We start from the raw sequence: 23,498 nt of genomic DNA on the forward strand, positions 1-23,498 counted from the left end.
TAGAAGTCCTTTGGGTCTTTATTTAGAAGTTTGGTAATGTTTTTATGACTAGAAATATGCCATAGGAACTTTTGTTTACATCAATTATCCTGTAGTAAAAATTGGTTTCATTATACATCATTTTGCTTAAAATGGCAATTTCCAAGAATCTATAGGCGACGTTCAGTGAGACTTACTGTAATAATGCCTGTAATTGGCTACCCATATTGGACTACAGCTTACCTCTGAAAGTAAATTTTATGGTCTCTAAGAGGAATTTAAAACACATGTTGGGTTTTTAAATACATAAATAATATATAAATTTTTACCTCAAAGACAAATTTGCTATGCTTCCCTTCCCCCACCTTTTACTAAAGGAACACAAGTAACAGCGTGCCTTTTGTAGAAAGAGGACTTCGGATGCCCCTGTGGTGGGTGCTGCGGTGCAGGCCCTGCCTCTGTGCAGGACGCAGGCATCATGGCCCTGATGCTGAGGGTGGTGGCTCACAGCTCTCGCTGAGCCGCTTTCGAGGTTTGCCCTCAGCCATGGACAGCCCACGAGGGTCATGATCCTCGTTCTGCAGGTAGCTTGTGGCCAATGTCCAGTGCATGCTAGAGTAGAAAGGCCCACATCCTTGCCTCAAGACTGGACAGTGCTGGAGATCCAGTCCAGGCCTAGGACTCAGCATGCGGTCCACAGAGGCCTCTGTTCATGGTAGTTCAACCCCTCCCTCTCGCAACACCGACTCCCTCGGAGATGCCAATGCTGAGAGCACTCCCCATAAGCTTTCTCCACACACACTGCCTTCTCAGGGTTCATTTCCTGAGAACCCAATCTGAGACCCTCAGCTTCTCAGTCTTCCTAAGACTTTCACTATTATATTTATTGTCTGAATGCTCAGTGGGAGAAGGTCTCAGGCCTCAGACAGGTCAATGCAGGGGCAAAGCTTCCTGCCCTGTTCTCATTGCCCACATTGCTTCGCTAAAGACAGAGATAAAAATTACTGCGAAGTTGGAGCAAAACTGTGGACAGAATTCCAATTGGGTATTTCTTGACATTCATGGAATGATCATCCCATTATAAATGTGTCAAGGGCATTTTAATCAAATCTAGTCCGAACAACCATGTGCACAAACACACAAAAAAGACAGATAGATAAACTTAGGGAAAGAAATAAAATAACTTTCATCAGATTTTAAAATATTGTTTAAAATACTAGCTGTGAACTCCTTTATCAACTAAAGTACCCATTATTAAAAAATATTAACAATAATGGTCTGTCCCCTAAGTGTAATTAGATTGTGTTTATTTCATTTTCCCTAACGCAGGGCCAGGAATTTAGTTTTCCCTCTCTTCGTCCACAACTGGGATGAAGAGCAATTCTGTGCAGAACCCAAGCATCGCACTGATGCTGTTTATTCGGACTCAGGATTCTCTTTTGTCCTCTCCAACTTCTACTCTGGCAATTTATAAGAGCTTTTTGGTATCTATGTTACCCTTCATCTCTAATTTATGTTTTCAATATTCTTCCAGATCTCTGTTCCATTGACCTTATTTTTGGTCATGTATTTATATTTTGGTTACATATATGGTCACTTGTGGTATTAGGGTATGTATTTAATAAATACACATATTCATATACTACATGTTACATACTAGTATATTAAATACACATTCATATGTATACTAAAATGTCAAAATACCAGTTGTTTCTTCATCAGTTAATTTATTAAAAGAGCAATAAACAAAACACAAAATATACACATACTTTTCTTACTCCCTTAAACAACTATATTAAGTAATCGTATATACTGAAGTCTATTTCTGGGTCTTCTGTTCTACTAAATAATTTTTTTTATTATATGCCCTTATAGCTGCTTCTGATATAAAATGCTATTTCCTTATTATTTCTTTTTGTAATTTCCATGGTTATTGTCAGGTAATTATTTTTTTAAAGTAACTGTTATTTTATCCAGCCCAAAACAAACAAAAAAACCACCCTTCCAGCCCGTCCAGCATGACTCAGTGGTTGAGCGTTGACCTATGAACCATGAGGTCACAGTTCAATTCTGTCAGGGCACATGTCCGGGTTGTGGCCTCAATCCCCAGTGAGGGGAATTACAGAAGGCAGCCAATCAATGATTCTCCCTCATCATTGATGTTTCTATCTCTTTCTCCATCTCCCTTCCTCTCTGAAATTAGGAAAAAAAATATTTAAAAAAGACACCCTTCCATTGGGACTCTAATTGGAAATGAATTAAATTTTTACTTTAATCTTGGGAGATCATTTTATAAAATATATTGAGACTTCACATCCAAGAACATATTCGCCTTTTTATTGGTTTCTCATGACTTTTATTAAGATTTTATAGGTGCTTTACATAGATTTTGTTTTATAATTTTTTCTACATTTCATGACTTTATATTTACTAGGATACATGGAATATTTTTTTTTATTTCTAGGTCCTTAGTGGTAGAGAAACGCTACTGACTTCTATCTAGACATATTTCAAAGTTTTATTAGTTCTGTGCTTTTTTCCTTTAATCTGTTGGGTTTTCTACATGTACAAGCATTGCATTAATAAAGTATACTTTTTTCTTATTTTCTAGTGTTTACAGTATATATTTCTCAAATTTTGTTCATTAGCTAACACCTTTAGAGCAATGCTTTTAAAAAAAAGAATTATGATAGCAGGCATCTCTAATTTCTGATCATTATTAAAATTATTAAGTTTTAATTTAATATACCAAAAGTTGTTGGTTTGGGGTAAATAATCTTTAGTATAATTGAGGAGATTTCTTCTATTTTGCTATATTTAAAGATTTTTTTTAAAACTACTGTTGAATTTAATCATTTAGTTTTTACTGACTATTTATTTGATTGCCTGATTTTTCTTTTTATTTACTTCTGTATAGGATTATATATACAGATTTCCTGATATTGAGCCATCCTTGCTTTTTTGTGCATGTGTTTACTTGCTACTCTTTTAAATTCCTAGATAAATATTTATCAAATGTGTCAAATGTTAACAGCTATAATTTAATAAAGGGTTCCATGACCAAATTATTTAGAGAAACACTGAATCAAACAGTTAAATGGTACTTCTCAGAACCATTACAGCTAATGTGCATTGTCAACTTATAAGAAGAGATTAGGGTACAAAGTGTTTAGTGAACTTTATTTGACCATCCACTTTTCATGGACCAATTTCTGGTGCTTTGTTAAGCAGAACAACTTTTGGAAATGCTTAAATGGAGATTGTATGCTAAGATTTGCAAATATTTCAGCATATGAGACCAATTAAATCATGAGGGCAGAGGATAAATTAAAAGTCGCAAGTATAGGATGCCAAAATCATTTGGGAAAAATTAATTTAACTAATATTTATGCCAATTATACTCACTTTTACTTATACCCAGAGTTTTGCCTGATTAGGCCCTAATTATTGATGTTTGGCATTGTACAGACCCATCTTAACCATACGGTCTATAGAGGCTGAATACACTTTCAGCTTCAGCCAACTGTTAAAGTATGATTCTAAAATATATATTTTGTGACTCATAGTATCATAACTAACATGACATGATGACACAGATGGACTATCATGACTATGGCTTGCACATGGCACTCACCAATGACATATTCCACCCTGAAGAAATCTTTTCTGGGGTTGTATGGACGATTGAATTCGATCTGGATGTAGAAAGGTTGTCCTCTACGCACAATTAGCTTGTTGTTGTTATACTTGTCAGTGTGGTGATCCACTTTGTTGGTGTCCCATGGCTCCTTGAACAGGTGAACAGTAGTAACATGAAGGTAGTCTGCACAAAAAGAAAAAAAAATGGGGAAACATTTTGTAACTTTATTTAGATGTAAACCTCAAAGACAAGATAATTTTTATTGAAGCAGGAAGGTCTATTGGGTAAAACTCTATTCAGAGGGCTGGTAGGTTTGATAGTCAGTGTCTTGTGACATTTTTGCTTTCAAAGAGGATTTTTAAAAAGCTTTTTCACACTCTGATCTCATTCTAGACCATACAGCATTGGCTTTGAGACAAATAGAGAGGTGTTGACAGTGCCTATTGTATAGGTCTAGATCAGCCGTGGGCAAACTAAGGCCCGTGGGCGGGATCTGGCCTGTTTGAAATGAATAAAACTAAAAAAAAAGAGACTGTACCCTTTTATGTAATGATGTTTACTTTGAATTTATATTAGTTCACACAAACACTCCATCCATGCTTCTGTTCCGGCCCTCCGGTCCAGTTTAAGAACCCATGTGGCCCTCGAGTCAAAAAGTTTGCCCACCCCTGGTAGATACAGAGATACCAGTACTGAAGTCAAAGTCTTCACATTCCCTGGTTTTCCTTATGTCAGGTCCTTCTCATGGTGACTACCACCACACTGTATCACTAACTAGAGATAAGCAGGGAGTAGCCACCTCAATCTTCTTATCTTTAAAAAGGGAGGAATCAAATCTGACAGAGCCTGTAAAAATGTTCTAAGGACAAAGTTGAGTATTAACCCCAAATTATTTTCTTACTTCAAGAAGGTCAAATAGCCCTCCTTTTGTAATTCTTAAAGTAGATCTTGTCCTTCAAAGTCAGGAAAGAAAGGGAACAGGTGTGGAGAAAAGATACTAACATTTCTATGAAAAATGTTTCCACTTTATAATTGCTTCCACTTTGCACATACAGAAACAAGGCTTACATTTCCCTAGCTACTAATCAACCAATCTGGAAGCAAACCCTGGTCTGATGCCAAAATCTACAGATTTCTTAGTGTTGAGAGTATAACTGTCAGTAATACCTTTAATCTGAGACAAGATAGCACTGGATAAAGATTACATATCCTCCTGCCTTTGCCTATTCCCTCTGCAAATGATCACTGAATGTGAAGCTAACTACAACTATCATTTAGAAAGTCTAGTCTAGAGACCGATTTTTGTCTGTGCATTTGCAGTTCTAATGGGGCCCTGGGGAAAGAAGGCTGGGTGGGAAGGCAATGGCCTCTTGCCTTCCCTCCCTTTCCCTGACCCAGCCTGCTCAATGGTTTGCGCTCACAGCTGTGAACACAGTGTACATGGAATGCACAGCTGCTGAGCGTGTGCTGGGGCATCACTCTGTAAGACTCCAATGACTCCTTTGCTTTTACACAGGAATCTGTGTAGGGCACCTGGTTTTCTCCACTCTTACTCTTTTTCTCATTGGGGAAACCAAGAAATTGCGCTCATTAAGATACTCTCCAGTTCTAAAGTCGAGGAGTTTCTGAAACACAATTAATTCAAAATTCAGGCAATCCTAATTTTGAATCTCAGCTATCATAATACAGACAGTCCTTGGGTTATGTCGGACTTGACCTACATTGTTTCGTGGTTATGTCACCATCTCCCATATCCTATCTAATAAAAGAGAAACATGGTAATTGGCGTATGACCAATACCCTTCCCATTGGCTAATCAGCGAGATATGCAAATTAACTGTCAGCCAAGATGGCGGCCGGCAGCCAGGCAACTTGAAACTTACATGAGGCTTGCTTGCTTCAGTGATGGAGGACTCCAACGTTCCCCGCCTGTCGCTGCAGGCCTCTGAGCTGGCAGTTTGAAACATAGTAACAAAAATAGAAGCTAAACAAAACCCCAGAAACCAGCTTTCAGCTAGCCGGGATCTCAGACCTGGAGTTGATACAGAGTTTCGATTGTAGAACCTAAACAAACCAGATACCTGCTTTCAGGAGTGGAGGCCTAAGAGCTGGAGCCTCAGAGCTAAAGCTGGCTCAGAATAAAAAAAAAAGAAAAAGAAAAAAAGGAGCAGTTGGGAGCTTCAGTCCCAGCCTGAAAACAGCCCTCAGCCCCTCACCCAGACTGGCCAGGCACCCCAGTGGGGACCCCCACCCTGAAGGGGGTGTGACCAGCTGCAAACAGCCATCATCCCCTCATCCAGGCTGGCCAGGCACCCCAGTGGGGACCCCTACCCTGATCCGGGACACCCTTCAGGGCAAACCAGCCAGCCCCCACCCATGCACCAGGCCTCTATTCTATATAGTAAAAGGGTAATATGCCTCCCAGCACCGGGATCAGCGAAGCCGCGAGGCCTCCTGGCACGGGGATCAGCATGACAGGGGGCAGCGCCCAAACCCCCTGATTGCCCTGTGGCTCTGTGTGTGACAGGTAGCGGAGCCACAACCTCCCTATCCACCCTGCTCAGTTCCTGACAGGGGAAGGCGCCCCAACCCCCTGATCGGCCCTGCTCTGTGCCTGATAGGGGGGAGCTCCCCAACCTCCTGATCGCGCTGCGGCTCTGTGTGTGACAGGGTGCGGCGCCCCAACCCCCCCAACCCACCGGCCCTGCTCTGTGTGTGATGGGGTAGAGCCATAACCTCCCCATTGGCCCTTCCCTGAGTGTGACAGTGGCGGCGCCCCAACCCCCTGATCGGCCCTGCTCTGTGGGTGATAGAGGGCGGCACCCCAACCCCCTGATCTGCCCTGCTCTGTGCATGACAGGGGGGAGCTCCCCAACCCCCTGATTGACCCTGCTCTGTGCATGACAGGGGGGAGCTCCCCAACCCCCTGATTGGCCCTGCTCTGTGCGTGACAGGGGGTGGCACCGCAACCTCCCCATTGACCCTGCCTTGAGTGTGACAGGGGGCGGTGCTCCAACCCCCCAATTGGCCCTACCCTGAGCGTGACTGAGGGTGGCATCACAACCTCCCAATCCGCCCCACTCGGTGCATGACAGGGGGTGGCACTCCAATTCCCCAATCAGCCCTGCTCTGAGCCCAACCAGGGGCTGCACCTAGGGATTAGGCCTGCCCTCTGCCACCTGGGAGCAGGCCTAAGCCAGCAGGTCGTTATCTCCCAAGGGGTCCCAGACTGCGAGAGGGCACAGGCCGGGCTGAGGGACCCCCCTCCCCCCTGAGTGCACAAATTTTTGTGCACCGGGCCTCTAGTATATATATATAAAAAGTTCTGTCATTTTGATGTATGTACATATGTGCTTTATGTTTTTTATTATTTATTTATCCCAAGTGAAGGTCAGTAATTGTTATCTTTTATTTATTTATTTATTACTGTTTCACTTCATTACTGCTGTGTATGTGCTCCATGTAAGTGACGTAGGTGCTTATGTAGGTGGGTTCCGACTTACAGCGAAAATCGCGTTACCTCACGCTGTAGGAACAGATCTCCGACGTAACCTGAGGACCTACTGTAACTTAGTTCAGGAACATTGTATCTCAGAAGCTGAATTTTTCTCAACTTTAAAATGGGGATCCTAATACCTTGAGAATTTCTGTGAAGACCCAATGACACCATGATGCAATGTATCTGGAACTATGCCTGGCACAGAGTGGGGTCATAGGCTTACTTGTGTCTCACTGAATATGAGCTCTGATGGAGCTAATTTACATTTTGCATGGGGTGGTGCTCAATGGGCTATTCTGACTGCAACATTTCAGCAAACAGAAAGTGCAAGATGCAGTTTTATTTTTACCTCAGAACCCTGCCATAGTACATGGGCCCTGAAAGATACTTTATTTCCATTATGTTGTAGGCTAAAGATGTTTAATTCTCTAAACCTCTCTCCTGCAAGCTGCCTTTCCCCTAAGTTCTCTGGCCTTATTAAAGTCACAATCCCCAGTGTTAATCCAGTTTCAGAAAGAGTGAAGAGGAGGGCATCAAGATCAGGGGGTAGGAAAATCTTGAGCTCATCTACACCCATGGACACACAAAAACTACAACTATGTGTAGAAAAAATATCTTTGAGAATGACTAAAGACTAGCAGAATAGATTTTCTACAACTTAGGATTTAGAGAAAAGTCACATTAAAAAAGGACAGGAGGGTGTAGTCATGACCTACATCCCCAGTGTGGTTTCCCACAAGTTGCAGGTATTTCACCAACAGGGAGGTCCACCCTTACATTGAGCTCCCCAGCCTGGGGGAATCTAAGCCAGGAAGAGACGTCCTCATAACATCTGGCTATGAAAAACAGTGGGGTTATGTCCAGGAGAGCTGAAGGGCTTTAGGAAACCAAGATTCTGCTTTTAAAGGGCTTGTGCACAAACTCACTCACTTGGAGTTCCAGCACTGAGGCAGCAGTTTGAAAAACTCCTGGGTCATACATGAAGGAGGTGTGTTGACTAATTTTAGGGCAAGTGATGGAGGGGCAGGAATCTGTTCAAGTTTTCTCTGGGGACAAAAGCACTGACAAACACCATTTATTTTTTATACTCCTAGCTGGCCTAGAGCTGGCAGGCACCATTTCTAACATTCTCCATTAACTTTTCTAATGTTACTCACTCTGCTCTGGTGTTCCCCTGAGATTCCATCCTACCCAATGTTCCCAAGCCACCTAGCATCACTCCAGAGCAGCTACCATCCCATCCATACCTTGTGGGCAGCTTTGTCTAGGACTAGTGTCCCTACAAAGTGACTCTCACTCCACATGATTAGCCCCCACACATCAGCATGTCCACAACAGTTGAGACTGACATTGTGGTTAGCCATGTAGGGGGTCTACCTGTACACTAGTGCCCCAAGGAAATTGCAGCTTGGATTCACAACCAACCACGCAGCCCTGCCCTTCAGGGCAACCATAATAGTCATGCCCAGGCTTCACTGACAGCTGGGCCTAGAACCAACCCTTGTCCACAGAGTATCTGAAACAATTGTGACAGGGTTTCACAGCATTTGGCTTGGGGCCATACCTACCTACCAACATGCCTTCAGCATCTTCGGCCCAATCAAAACTGGTCTATGCAACTGACACAGGGAATGACCTTGGAGCACCTGGCTCTGGTGAATAGGAAGGATTGCACAACTGGGCCCATAGGACACCTTTTAAATAAGCCCACTCTTTCAATATCAAGAAACATAACTGATCTTTCAAATACATAGAAACAATACAGAGAGTTAGGCAAAATGAGGAGACAGAGGAATATGTTCCAAAAGAACAAGCACATGACAAAATCCCAGAAAAAAAGAGAACTAAATGATGATGGAGATAAGCAGTATATCAGATAAAGAGTTCAAAATAATAATCATAAGAATACTCACCAAATTCAGAAGGAGAATGAATTAACACAGTGAGAACTCCAATAAGGAGATAGAAAATTTAATTAGAATTGAGGAATACAATAACTGAAAAAAAAAACTCTATAGGGAATCAACAACAATTAGATGATTTAAGAGAACAATTCAGCAATCTGGAAGACAAGGTAGTGGTAATCACCCAATCTGAACAGCAAAAACATTAAAAATGAGACTAGTTTAAGGTCCCTCTGGGACAACATCAAGCATACTAACATTCACAGTATAGGAATCCCAGAGGAGAAGAGAGAGTGAAAGGAAAAGAAAACCTGTTTGAAGAAATAATGGCTGGAAACTTCCCTAACTTGGTGAAGGAAACAGACATCCAAATTCAGGAATCACAGAGTCTTAAACAAGATAATCCAAAGAGACCCACACCAAACACATAATAATTAAACATGTCAGAAGTTAAAGAAAAAGAGAGAATCTTAAAAGTAGCAAGAATAAAACAACTAGTTAGGTACAAAGGCACACCCATTAAACTATTAGCTGATATTTCAGCCGAAAATTTGCAGGCCACAAGAAAGTGGCATTATATTCAAAGTGGTTAAAGGGAGAAAACCTACAAACAAGAATACTCTATTCAGCAAAGTTATTATTCAGAATTGAAGGAGAGTTTCCCAGACAAGCAAAAGCTAAGGGAGTTCATCACAACTAAACTGTCATTACAAGAAATGTTAAAATGACTTTTCTAATTGGAAAAGAAAGGCCAAAACTAAAAGAAAATATATGGAAGAAAAAAATCTCACTAATAAAGGAAAACATAAAGTATAAAGGTAGTGCAACAATCACTTATAAAGCTAATATAATGGTTACAACAAAAATCATTTATGTCTATAATAAATAGTTAAGAAATACATACATATACATAAAGATGCAAACTATGATATCAAAAAAATAAAATGGAGGGAAAGAGCAACCAAAGGATTTGTATGCATGCACATAAGCCTAACCAATGGACACAGATACCAGGTGTTGAAGGCATGAGTAGGAGTGGGGGGGAGCAATGGAGAGATAAAGGCACATATGTAATACCTTAATCAATAAAAAAGAAAAATAAATACATAGAAACAATACATAATAAAATAAAATGTCAGGTTGTGGGGGGTGGAGGGGAGAGAAAGGTAGTGCTTTTAGAATGCATTTAAACATAAGCAACCATCAACTTAATATAGACAGCTATATACATATCTTGTTATGTATAAATCTCATGGTAACCACAAACAAAAAACCTATAAAAGACACATAAAAATAGAAAAATGGAATAAAAACATAACACTAAAAAATATAATCAAATCACAAGAGAAGAGAGCAATAAAGAATGGAGAAGAACTACAAAAACAAGCAGGAAACAATTAACAAAATGGCAGTAGTACATTCTTATCAATAAGCATTTTAAGTGTCAATGGACAAGATGTGCCAATCAAAAAACATAAAGTGTCTGAATGGATAAAAAAAGACCCATATACATGCTGCCTACAAAAGATTCATTTCAGATCTAAAGACAAAAACGTTAAATGAAGGGATGGGAAAAGATGTTTAATGCACATGGGAGTGAAAAGCAAGCTTGGGTAGCAATATTTACATTAGACACAATGGAGTTTAAAACAAAGACTGTAACAAGAGACATAAAAGGGCATTACATAATGATAAAGGGATCAATCCAACAAGAGAATATAATACTTGTAAACATCTATGCACCCAACATAGGCACACATAAATACATACAGCAAATATTAATAGACATAAAGGGAGATATTGGTAGTAATACAGTAATAGTAGGGGACTTTGACATCCCACTTACATCAATAGGTAGGTCATCCATACCAAAAATAAGTAAGGAAATATTGGCCTTAAACAATACATTAAACCAGCTTGATTTAATAAATATATACAGAAACTTCAATCACAAAACAGCAGAATACACATTCTTTTCAAGTGCTCAAGGAACATTCTCCAGTATAGATCACATATTATGCTGCAAAACAAGTCTCAATAAATTTAAGAAGATTGAAATCATATCAAACATAATATTTTTTAACCACAAGGGTATGAAACTAGAAAGCAATTACAAGAATAAAACAGGGAGAAAAATATCAAATACATTGAGGCTGAACAATATGCTACTAAAAAAAACAACAAAAAACAGTGGTTCATCTTAGAAATCAAGAGAAAATAAAAAAGTACCTTGAGACCAATGAAAACAAAAACATAAGTTTCCAAAATCATTGGGACACAGCAAAAGCAGTTCTAAGAGGTAAATTTATAGTGACACAGGCCTACCTCAGGAAACTAGAAAAATCTCAAATAAATCATTTAAGCTCAAATCTATAAGAACTAGAAAAAGATAGAAGAATGAAGATAACAAAGATAAGAAAAAAATAAGTGAAGTAAATACTAAAATAAAAAATAAATAAAACAATAGAAAGGGATTGCAAAATGGCAGCGGAAGCTGAGTAACTGGGAGCTACACTAACATACTCCCAGGAACTACAATTGGAATTAGAACTAAAACACAGGAAAACCATCCTATCTAATAATAGACAAACATGGTAATTGACTGTACCTTTGCTACACCTCCCATTGGTTAATCAGTGTGATATGCAAATTAACTGCCAACAAAGAAGGTTGCTAATTTGCATACTGCAGGCAGATCTGCTGAGCCTCCCCACCTGGGGCTGGTGGCAGCCCAATTCCCAGCTGCTGGCTGCCCCAGAGCGAGATCCTGGCCTGCTGTGTTCGGGGCAGGGCGGGTGGGGCAGGTGGGGCAGGTGGCAGCGTGATCCCCAGCCACTGCCCGCCCCAGTGTGGGATCTGGGCTTGCTGTGTGCGACCTGGGGAGACGGGGCAGACACTGCAGGATTGGGCATGCCATCTGCCACCAGGGGAACGGGCCTAAGCCAGCAGGTGATTATCTCCTGAGGGGTCCCAGACTGTGAGAGGGCACAGGTTGGGCTGAGGGACCCCTCCCCCCTGCCAGTGCACAAATTTTTGTGCACCGGGCTTATAGTCCTGAATATTCAACCAAAGACTAGTTGGAGAGACCCAGGATGGAAAGAAGAGACTGCAGAGAGACTGGTAGGAAGTGCTGAGGTATGAAAGGGCTAGCTGAGCTCCCCTAGGAAACAATGACTCTAAATGACACAATGGATCAGATGGATTTAATTGACATTTATAGAACATTTCACCCAAAGCTGCAGAATATACATTCTTCTCAAGTGCACATGGATCTTTCACAAACATAGAACACATGTTAGGACATTAAGTAAGTCTCTACAAGTTCAAGAAGATTGAAATTATATCAAGAATCTTTTCAGATCACAATGGAATGAAATTAGAAATCAACCACATTAAAAACACACAAAAACATTAAAAAACATGGAGCCCAAAAAGCATGTTATTAAACAACTAGAGGCCTGGTGCACGACATTCGTGCACTTGGGGGGGTGTCCCTCAGCTAGGCCTGAGCCCTCTCACAGTCCAGGAGCCCTCAGGGGATGTCCAACTGCTGTGAAGGTAGGAGAGACTCCCATCACCACAGCTGCACTCTCCAGTGTGAACCCGGCTTTTGGCTGAGTGGTGCTCCCCTTATGGGAGCACACTGACCACCAGGGGGCAGCTCCTGCATTAAATATTTGCCTTCTGGTGGTCAGTGCATGTCATAGTTACCAGTTGTTCAGCTGTTCAGTCGATTTGCATATTAGCCTTTTATTATATAGGATGAATGTGTTACCAATGAGATCAAGTAATAAATGAGACAAATGAAAATGAACAAACAACAATCCCAAATCTCTGGGACACAGCAAAAGCAGTCCTGAGAAGGAAGTTCCTAGCACTACAGGTCTACCTCAAAAACAAGAAAAATTAATAATAAACTATTTAATCTTACAACTGAAAGAATTAGAAAAACAAGAAAAGCCTAGAATAAGTAGAAGGAAGGAAATAATAAAGATTAGAGCAGAAATAAATGACATAGAGACTAAAAACAATGAAAAAATTAATGAAACCAAGAGCTGATTCTTTGAAAAGATAAACAAGATAGATGAACCCTTAACCAGACTCATCAAGAAACAAAAAGAGAGGACCCAAATAAATAAAATCAGAAACAATAGTAGTGAAATAACAACTGACACCACAGCAATACAAAGGACTGTAATAAAATATTATAAATAACTACATACCAACAAGCTGGACACTGTGGTTGAAATGGACAAATTCCTAGAGAAATACAATCTTCCAAAACTGAATCAGGAAGAATCAGAAAACCTGAATAGGTCCATAATAACTGATGAAATAGAAGCAGTAATTAAAAACAAACAAACAAACAAAAAACTCCCAGCAAATAAAAGCCCTGTCCTTGGTGTCTTCATAGGGGAGTTTTACCAAACATTCAAAGAACTAACACCTATCCTCCTCAAGCTACTCCAAAAAATCCAAGAGGAGGGACCACTTCCAATATCTTTTTATGAGGCCAGTATTATCCTAATAACAAAACCAGATAAAGGCACTACAAAGAAAGAGAATTACAGACCAATATCCCTGATGAACATATGTGCTAAAGTCCTCAACATAATATTAGCAAATGGCATCCAGCAATATATTAAAAAGTCATACACCAAGACCAAGTGGTATTTATTCCAGGAATGCAAGGCTGATACAATATTTGCAAATCAATAAATGTTATACATCACATAAACATATTTAAAGACAAAAATCACATAATCACATCAATAGATGCAGAAAAAACATTAGATAAGACCCAACACCCATTTGTGATAAAAATTGTCAGCAAAGTGGAAATAGAGGGATGATACCTCAACACAATAAAAACCATATATGACAATCCTATAGCCAACATCATACTCAATGGGCAAAAACTAAAACCATCTCCCCTAAGAACAGGAAGAAGACAGGGATGTTCACTTTCACCACTCTTACTCAACATAGTACTGGAAGTGCTAGCCACAGTGATCAGACAAGAAGGAGAAATGAAAGACATCCAAAATGGAAAGGAGGAAGTAAAACTCTCATTATTTGCAGATGACATGATATCGTACATAGAAAACCCTAAAGACTCCACCAAAAACTACTAGATTTAATAAATGAATTTGGCAATGTAGCAGGATGCAAAATTAACATCCAGAAATAGATGGCATTTTATATGCCAATAATGAATTCTCAGAAAAAGAAACTAAACAAACAATCCCATTTACCATTGCAACAAAATAATTAAGACACTTAGAAATAAACTGAACCAAGGAGGCAAAAGACTTGTACTTAGAAAACTACAGGATGTTGAAAAAAGAGATAGAGGAAGATATAAACAAGTGGAAGAATATACTGTGTTCATGGATTGGTAGAATTAACATCATTAAAATGACCATACTACCTAAATCAATCTATATATTTAATGCAATCCCTATTAAAATAACAATAGCATATTTCACAGTTCTAGACCAAATACTCCAAAAATTTATATGGAACCAAAAAAGACACCAAATAGCAGCAGCAATCTTGAGAACGAAAAATAAAGTTGAGGGATCACAATATCAGATTTAAAGTTATACTACAAAGCCACTGCAGTAAATACAGCCTGGTATAAGAACAGGCATATAGATAAATGGAACAGAACAGAGACCCCAGAAATTGACCCAAGCTGTTATGCTCAATTAATATTTAACAAAGCTGCCCTAACCGGTTTGTCTCAGTGGATAAGCATTGGCCTATGGACTGAAATGTCCCAGGTTCGATTCTGGTCAAAGGCATGTACCTTGGTTGCAGACACATCCCCAGTAGGAGGTGTGCAGGAGGCAGCTGATCAATGTTACTCTCTTATTGATGTTTCTAACTCTCTATCCCTCTCCCTTCCTCTCTGTAAAAAAATCAATAAAATATATTTAAAAAAATATTTGACAAAGCAGGCAAGGGCATACAACGGAGTCAAGAGAGTCTCTTCAATAAATGGTGTTGGGAAAATTGGACAGATACATGCAAAAAATGAAACTAGACCACCAACTCACACCATATACAAAAATAAACTAAAAAGGAATGAAAAACTTAAATGCAAGTCACAAAACCATAAAAACCCTAGAAGAAACCACAGGCAGCAAAATCTCAGATATTTCTTGTAGCAATATGTTTGAGGACACATCTTCTAGGGCAAAGGAAACTAAGGAGAAAATAAACACATGGGATTACATCAAACTGAAAAACTTCTGAACAGCAAAGAAACCATCAACAAAATGAAAAGGGAGCCCGATGTTTGTGAGAACATATTCGGCAATGATACATCTGATAAAAGGTTAATATCTAAAATGCATAAGGACTTCATACAACTTAACAAAAGGAAAATAAATAATCCAATTTAAAAATGGGCAAAGGACATAAATAGACACTTCTCCAAAGTGGACATACCTTTTAAAATGGCTATCATCAACAAATCAACAAACGACAAGTGTTGGCGATGATGTGGAGAAAAGGTAATTCTAATACATTACTGGTGGGAAAGCAGATAGGTGCAGACATTATGGAAAGCAGTATGGAGTTTCCTCAAAAAATTAAATGTGGAATTGCCATTTGACCTGGTGATCCCACTTCTAGAAATATATCCTAAGAAACCCAAAGCACCAACCAGAAAGAATGTATGCACCCCTATGTTCACAGCAATACAATTTACAATAGCTAAGATCTGGAAACAGCCCAAGTGCCCATCAGTAAATGAGTGGACAAAAAAGCTGTGGTACATATATACCATGGAATACTATGCAGCAGTAAAAAAGAAGAATCTCTTACCCTTGAGACAGCATAGAGCAGCAGTTCTCAACCTGTGGGTCTGCTCTACATATTGTTTTTGTGATTAATCACTATGCTTTAATTATGTTCAATTTGTAACAATGAAAATACATCCTGCATATCAGATATTTACATTACAATTCATAACAGTAGCAAAATTACAGTTATGAAATAGCAACGAAAATAATTTTATGGCTGGGGTCACCACAACATGAGGAACTGTATTAAATGGTCATGGCATTAGGAAGGTTAAGTACCACTGGCATAGAGGGACCTGGAGAGTATTAGGCTAAGCCAGTCAGAGAATGACAAGTATCACATGATCTCACTCATATGTGGAACCTAATGAACAAAATAAACTGATGAAGAAAATAGATCCAGAGACATAGAAACATGGAACAGACTTTTGAACCTCAGAAGGAAGGCAGGGGTGGGTGTGTGGTTGGTAAGAGATCAACCAAAGAACTTGTATCCATATATGCATAACCCATGGACACAGACAATAGGGTGATGAAAGCCTGGGGTGTGGGGTGGGGCAGGCTAGAAGGGGTCAATGGGGCAAAATAAAGGACATATGTAATAATTTCAGTAATAAAGCTTTTAAGAACTAAAGGAATAAATGTTTTTAGACCATAAAAATTCTAGAAGAATCCAAAGGCAACAAAATCTCAGACATATGCCAAAGCAATTTCTTCACTGATACAGCTCCTAGGGCACATGAAACTAAAGAGAAAATGAAAAAATGGGATACATCAAAATAAAAAGCTTCTGCACAGCAAAAGAAACCATCAACAAAATAACGAGAAAACCCACTGTGTGGGAAAACATATTTGCCAATGTCATATCTGATAAGGGCCTAATCTCCAAAATTTATAGGGAACTCATACAACTTAACAAAAGGAAGATAAACAATCCAATCAAAAAATGGGCAAAAGACCTAAATAGACACCTTTCAAAAGAGGACATTCAGAAAGCCAAGAGACATATGAAAACATACTCAAAGTCACTAATCATCCGAGAGATGCAAATCAAAACAACAATGAGGTACCATCTCACACCTGTCAGACTGGCTATCATCAACAAATCAACAAACGACTAGTGCTGGAGAGGATGTGGAGAAAAAGGAACACTTGTGCACTGCTGATGGGAATGCAGACTGGTGCAGCCACTATGGAAGACAGTATGGAGTTTCCTCAAAAAACTGAAAATGGAATTCCCATTTGACCCTGTGATCCCACTTCTAGGAATATATCCCAAGAAACCAGAAACACCAATCAGAAAGGATATATGCACCCCTATGTTCATAGCAGCACAATTCACCATAGCTAAGATCTGGAAACAGCCTAAGTGCCCATCAGTAGATGAGTGGATTAGAAAACTGTTGTACATCTACACGATGGAATACTATGCTGCTCTAAAAAGGAAGGAACTCTTACCATTTGCAACGGCATGGATGGAACTGGAGAGCATTATGCTAAGTGAAATAAGCCAGTCAATGAAGGAAAAATACCACATGATCTCACTCATTCATGGATAATAGAGACCATTATAAACTTTTGAACAATAATAGATACAGAGGCAGAGCTGCCTCAAACAGATTGTCAAACTGCAGCGGGAAGGCCAGGGAGGGTTGGGGGGCAGGAGGTAGGGAGGTAAGAGATCAAACAAAGGACTTGTATGCATGCATATAAGCATAACCAATGGACATAAGACACTGGGGGGTAGGGGAGGCTAGGGGACTGTCTAGGGCGGGGGGGAAAAATGGACACATATGTAATACCCTATGTATTACTTTAAGCAATAAAAAAATCATAAAAAAAGAATAAATGTTTTTTAGAAAAAATAAATAAATATAAAACAACAGAAGAGATCAATGAAACTAAGAGCTGGTTCTTTGAAACAAACAAACAAAAGTGATAAACTGTTAGCCAGGCTTACCAAAAAACCCCACAAACAAACAAAGTGGGAGGGCAAAAATAAATAAAATCAGAAATGAAAGAGGAGAAGTGACACTGACACCAGGAAACTACAAAAGATCATAAAAGATACTATGATCAATTATACACCAATAAATTGGACAACCTAGAAGAAATGGGTAAATTTCTATCAATATACAATCTTCTGAGTCTGAATCAGAAGAAAACAGAAAATCTGAACAGAGCAATAACTACTAACTAAAGTTAGTATTCTCAAAGTTTTCCGAAGTATTCCAAAAAATTGAGGAAAATGGAATACTTCCAAACTCCCTCTGCAAGGCCAGCATTACCCTGATACCAAAACCAGACAAAGGCAATATATAAAAAAAGAAAGAAAAATTACAGGTCAATATCCCTGATGAACATAGATGCAAAATACTCTATAAAACATTAGCAAAATGATTTTGCCAGTACATTAAAAAGATCATACACCATGATTAATCTAGATTTATTCCAGAGATGCAAGATAGTTCAATATTCACATTCAATGTGATAGACCACATCAACAAAAATAAAATATACAAAGCACATGATCATCTCAATATATGCAGAAAAAGATTTGACAAAATTCAACATTCATTTATAATGAAAACGCTCAATATTTGGAGATAGAGGAAATGTATCTTTACATAATCAAGGTCATATATGACAAACCCCACAGCTAACATCATACTCAATGCTGAAAAAATTGGAAGCTTTTTCTCTAAGATAAGGAATAAAAACAGAATGCCCACTCTTATCACTTTCATTTAATACAGTATTGGAAGTCTTAAACATAGCAATCAGATAAGAAAAAGAAATAAAAGCTATCCAACTGGAAAGGAAGAAGTAAAACTGTCATGTATTCCAAAAAATTGAAGAGGAAAGAATGCTTCCAAACTCATTCTGCAAGGCCAGCAGTACCCAGATACCAAAACCAGACAAAGACAATATAAAAAATAAAAATATAATATAGGTCAATTTCCCTATAATTATCAATATTCCAGGTCAATCATCCATTTCTTGTAGGTTGTCCAATTTGTTGGTGTATGATTGATCATAGTACTCTCTTATGATCCTTTATATTTCTCTGGTATCAGTTGTCATTTCTCCTCTTTCATTTCTGAAGATGACATGATACTACATATAGAAAATCCTAGATTCATCCAAAGAACTATTATTAACTAATAAATAAATTCAGTAAAGTTGCAAGATACAAAATTAATATACAGAAACCTGTTGCATTCCTGTACATTAATAATAAAATATCAGAAAGAGAAATATAAAAAATAATCTCATTTACAACTGCCTCAAAAAGGAATGTTTAGCCAAACAGTTGAAAGAACTGTACTCTGAAAAGTTTAAGACTTTGATGAAAGAAATTGAAGAAGACACAAATAGATGGAAGAATATATCATACTCATTGATGGGAAGAACTAATATTGTTCAATGCAATCTCTATGAAATATGAATTTTCACATATCTAGAACAAATAATTGTAAAATTTGTTATAGAACCACAAAAGATTCCAAATAGCCAAAGCAATCTTGAGAAAGAAGGAACCAGTTGAAAGTATGTTACCTGATTGCAAACTATACTACAAAATTACAGTAATCAAAAGAGCATGGTACAGGCACAAAAACAGATGTATAGATCAATGGAACAGAACAGAGAGCCCAGAAATAAAGCCACACTTATATGATCAAGTAATTTATAACTGAAGAGGCAAAAATATACTATGGGGAAAAGACAGTCTCTTAAAAAATTGTGCTGGGAAAATTGGAGAGCTACATGCAGAAAAATGAAACTGGACCATTTTCTTATGTTATGTACAAAAATAAACACAAAATGGATTGTAGATTTAAATGTAAAACCATAATTCCTAGAAGAAAATATAGGCAATCAACTCTTTGACATCAGTCTTAGCAATAATTCTTTAGGGTATGTCTCCCCAAGCAAGGGCAACAGAAGCAAAAATAAACAAATGGAACTTCATTAAACTAAAAAGCTTATGCACAGCAAAGAAAACATCAACAAAACAAAAAGACAACCACCCTGGCCGGTGTGGCTCAGATGGTTGTGGTCCCTTACACCAGGAGGTTGCCAGTTCGATTCCCAGTCAGGGCATATGCCAGAATTGTGGTTCCATTCCTGGTAGGGGGTTTGTGGGGGGCACCAGATTGATGTTGCACTTTCACAGAGATGTTTCTGTCTCTCTCCCTCTCCCTTACTCTCTCTCTAAAAATCAATAAACTATTCTTTAAAATAATAATAATGATAATAATAATAATAATAAACCTATGGAAGAAGATATGCACAAATAATATATTCTATAAGGGGGTAGTATCCGAAATATATTTAAAAACTCAACTCAAAATAAAACAACAATAATCTAGCTAAAATGAGCAGTGGTCCAGAATAGACAATTCTCCAAAGAAGACATTCAGATGGCCAACAGGCATATGTAGAAAAGATGCATGACATCACTAATGATCAGGGAAATGCAAATCCAAACCACAATGAGTTATCACCTCACACAGTCAGAATGACTGTTATAAAAAAGACAACAAAGAGCAAGTGTTGGTGATGATGTGAAGAAAAGGGAACCCACAGACACTGTTGGTGGGATTGTAAATTGGTGCAGCCACTATGAAAAAAAGTACAGAGGTTCCGCAAAAAAATTAAAATAGAACTACCAAATGATCCAGCAATTCCACTTCTGACAATTTATCCAAAGAAAAAATTTACTAATTTGAAAAGATAGATGTACTCCTGTGTTCATTTCAGCTTTATTTACAATAGCCAAGATATGGAAGCAACCTAAGTGTCTATCTATAGATCTATAGATGAATAGATTAAGAAGATGTTATATATATATATATATAATGGAATATTACTCAGACATAAAAAGAATAAAATATTGCCATTTGTAACAACATGAATGGACCTAGAGGGTATAATGGTGATTGGTTTAAGTCAGACAGAAGGATAAATACTGTAAGATTTCGCTTACATGTACATGTGAAGTTAAAAAAGCAAAACAAATGAACAAACAAAGCAAAATAGAAACAAACTCAGAGACACAAAGGCAAACTGATGTTGCCAGAGGGGAGGGGAGTGCGGGTATCTGTGAAAAGGTGAATGGCATTAAGAGGTACAAAGTTCCAGTTATAAAATAAATAAGTCATAGGTATATAATGCACATAGAGAATATAGCCATTAATGTCATAAAGACTTCTGCAGATGGTTACTAGACTTATCGTGATGATCACTTTGTATGATATCAAATGTCAAATCACTATCTTGAAACTAATATAATATTGTATGTCAACTATACAGTGGGGCCTTGTCTTACAAGTGTCCCGACTAACGAGTTTTTCAAGATACAAGCCATCTCTCGGCCGATTTTTTGCTTTGAGCTGCGAGCTAAAATTCGGGTTACGAACCAGCTTCAGATACCCCACCGCTAGTTGGCGCAGCGAACGTCACAGTGAACGCCACAACATCAGCCCAGCATCACCTGTCTCACTCGTTCACTTTTTGATTTGACATACGAGTAATTTGAGTTATGAGCTCCGTCATGGAACTAATTAAACTCGTAAGTCAAGGCCCCACTGTACTTTAATTAAGATAAAGGAAAGAAAGAGCTGAAGAATCATAAATGTCCCAGTTTAAAAGGACCTTAGTAACCAACTTGCCTGGTTCTCTTTTTTTGGACTATGTTTTTAGTAATGTTTCTTTTTCAAACAGTCTAAATATCTTAATTCCTCAGAAGTAGAGTTTAATTAACTCTTTATTCTTCAGCAACAATAGGAAAAATATACTGATATTTTAGCCTCACAGAATCTCAGAGAGCACAAGTACTTTGTAGACCATCTGGAGACCTGCTATATACTACATAAAATATCTCCATGAAAGCCCTAATAATTAGGCCTCCATCTGAACAGGGAACCTACCATCTCACATAAAAAAACAGTTCATTTTTTTTTTAAAAATTATCTTTATTGTTGCAAGTATTATAGATGTCCCTAGTTCATTTTTTTTAAACAAATCTAATTATCTGAAAAATCCTCCTAATATGAACTGACATTTGCTTCCTTGTATGTTTTTAACCATGGATCCTGGTTCTGACTTCTGGATAAATATAGAATACGTTTTATTCATTTCATCTGGCACTCCAAGTTTAAAGACCACTGTAAGGTTTCCTCTAAGTAAAGCATTCTTCATATCTTTATTTCTTAAGAAATAATTTCCATATCTTTTACTCGTTACTCTGTTCTGGAATATATATTCCATTTTATAAATTTATCTCCTGTGGTATTTTCCTTGGAATTAAATATATTCTATTTTTTTTCTTTATTGCTCAATCCCTCCTCACCCCTGCTTCCCCCATTACTCCCAGAGCTGTCAGCCTGCTCTCCATGAGTCTGTCTCTATTTTGCTTGTTAACTCAGTTTGTTCATTAGATTCCATATATGAGTGAAATCATATGGTACTTGTCTTTCTCTGACTGGCTTATTTCACTCATGGACATGGACAACAGTGTGGTAATTGTGCGGGGGAAGGGAGAAGATAGTGATTTGACATTTGATATCATACAAAGTGATCATCATGATAAGTCTAGTAACCATCTGCAGAAGTCTTTATGACATTAATGGCTATATTCTCTATGTGCATTATATACCCATGACTTATTTATTTTATAACTGGAACTTTGTACCTCTTAATGCCATTCACCTTTTCACAGATACCCACACTCCCCTCCCCTCTGGCAACATCAGTTTGTCTTTGTGTCTCTGAGTTTTGCTTTTTTAACTTCACATGTACATGTAAGCGAAATCTTACAGTATTTATCCTTCTGTCTGACTTAAACCAAGGAAGTACAGGATATTGGGTGAGGGAGGTTTCTAGGAGGTATAGGACATGAGAAGAGGGTATAGAGGGGATAAATGGTGATGGAAAAAACTAAATTTAATTAAATTTAAAAATAAATAAATAATACATTACTCTAGCTCTCGTTTTCTAGATGAAAAACAGTGAGACCACTACATCTGTCAAAAGAAATAGTATGTTTCTACTAGTTCAGGCCAAGCTATCATTAGTGTTTTGAATACTCTTATATTGTTGATTAACATTAAGCATTTGGTGAAGCAAAAGCCTTAAAAGGACATTATGATGTAATTTTTACCAGTAGTGGATTAAAATTCATTCCAGACTCATACAAGCCAGTTAATTACATTGCTATTTAGCCACATCTATTTATGCAATTGTTTTCTCTGTTCTAGCTCACTTTTAAGGCCTTACATGCACTAATATTGAATTCCATTGTATTAAATTTGGTTAATTGTTCCAAGTTCTTAAGATAATTTGAGACCCTAAGTATATATTCAATGTATTTAATATCCTTTCTAACTTCCTGTCCTCCAGGCGTATTATAAGTGTGCTATTTTATATTGGCATTCAAGACATGAATATAAATGCTGATTATGTCATGACCTAAATAATACAAGCACAGTGGTAGACACTAAAAAGTGAACAGATAGCTCTGATACGTGTCATGAATACTCTGATAAAGGAAGTACAGGATATCGGGTGAGGGAGGTTTCTAGGAGGTATAGGACAGCCGCTAAGCCAGATTAGAGGGGGTTAAGAAAGCTTTCTGGAAGAAGTGAGGCATAAGCAGTGGT

At 38.1% G+C, this 23,498-nt stretch overlaps 1 protein-coding gene across 1 annotated transcript in view; it reads right to left on the reverse strand.

Moving 5' to 3' along the window:
- The window catches only part of F13A1 (coagulation factor XIII A chain), a 188,791-nt gene that overhangs the window by 155,791 nt on the left and 9,502 nt on the right, over positions 1 to 23,498 (reverse strand). Inside the window, exon 3 of the mRNA XM_059688531.1 lies at positions 3,614 to 3,802. Within this exon, the coding sequence (XP_059544514.1) occupies positions 3,614 to 3,802 (189 nt within the window). The remainder of the gene's footprint in view (positions 1 to 3,613; positions 3,803 to 23,498) is intronic.

This window comes from Myotis daubentonii, chromosome 3 (assembly GCF_963259705.1).
Source record: "Myotis daubentonii chromosome 3, mMyoDau2.1, whole genome shotgun sequence".
Classification (NCBI taxonomy): Eukaryota; Metazoa; Chordata; class Mammalia; order Chiroptera; family Vespertilionidae; genus Myotis; species Myotis daubentonii.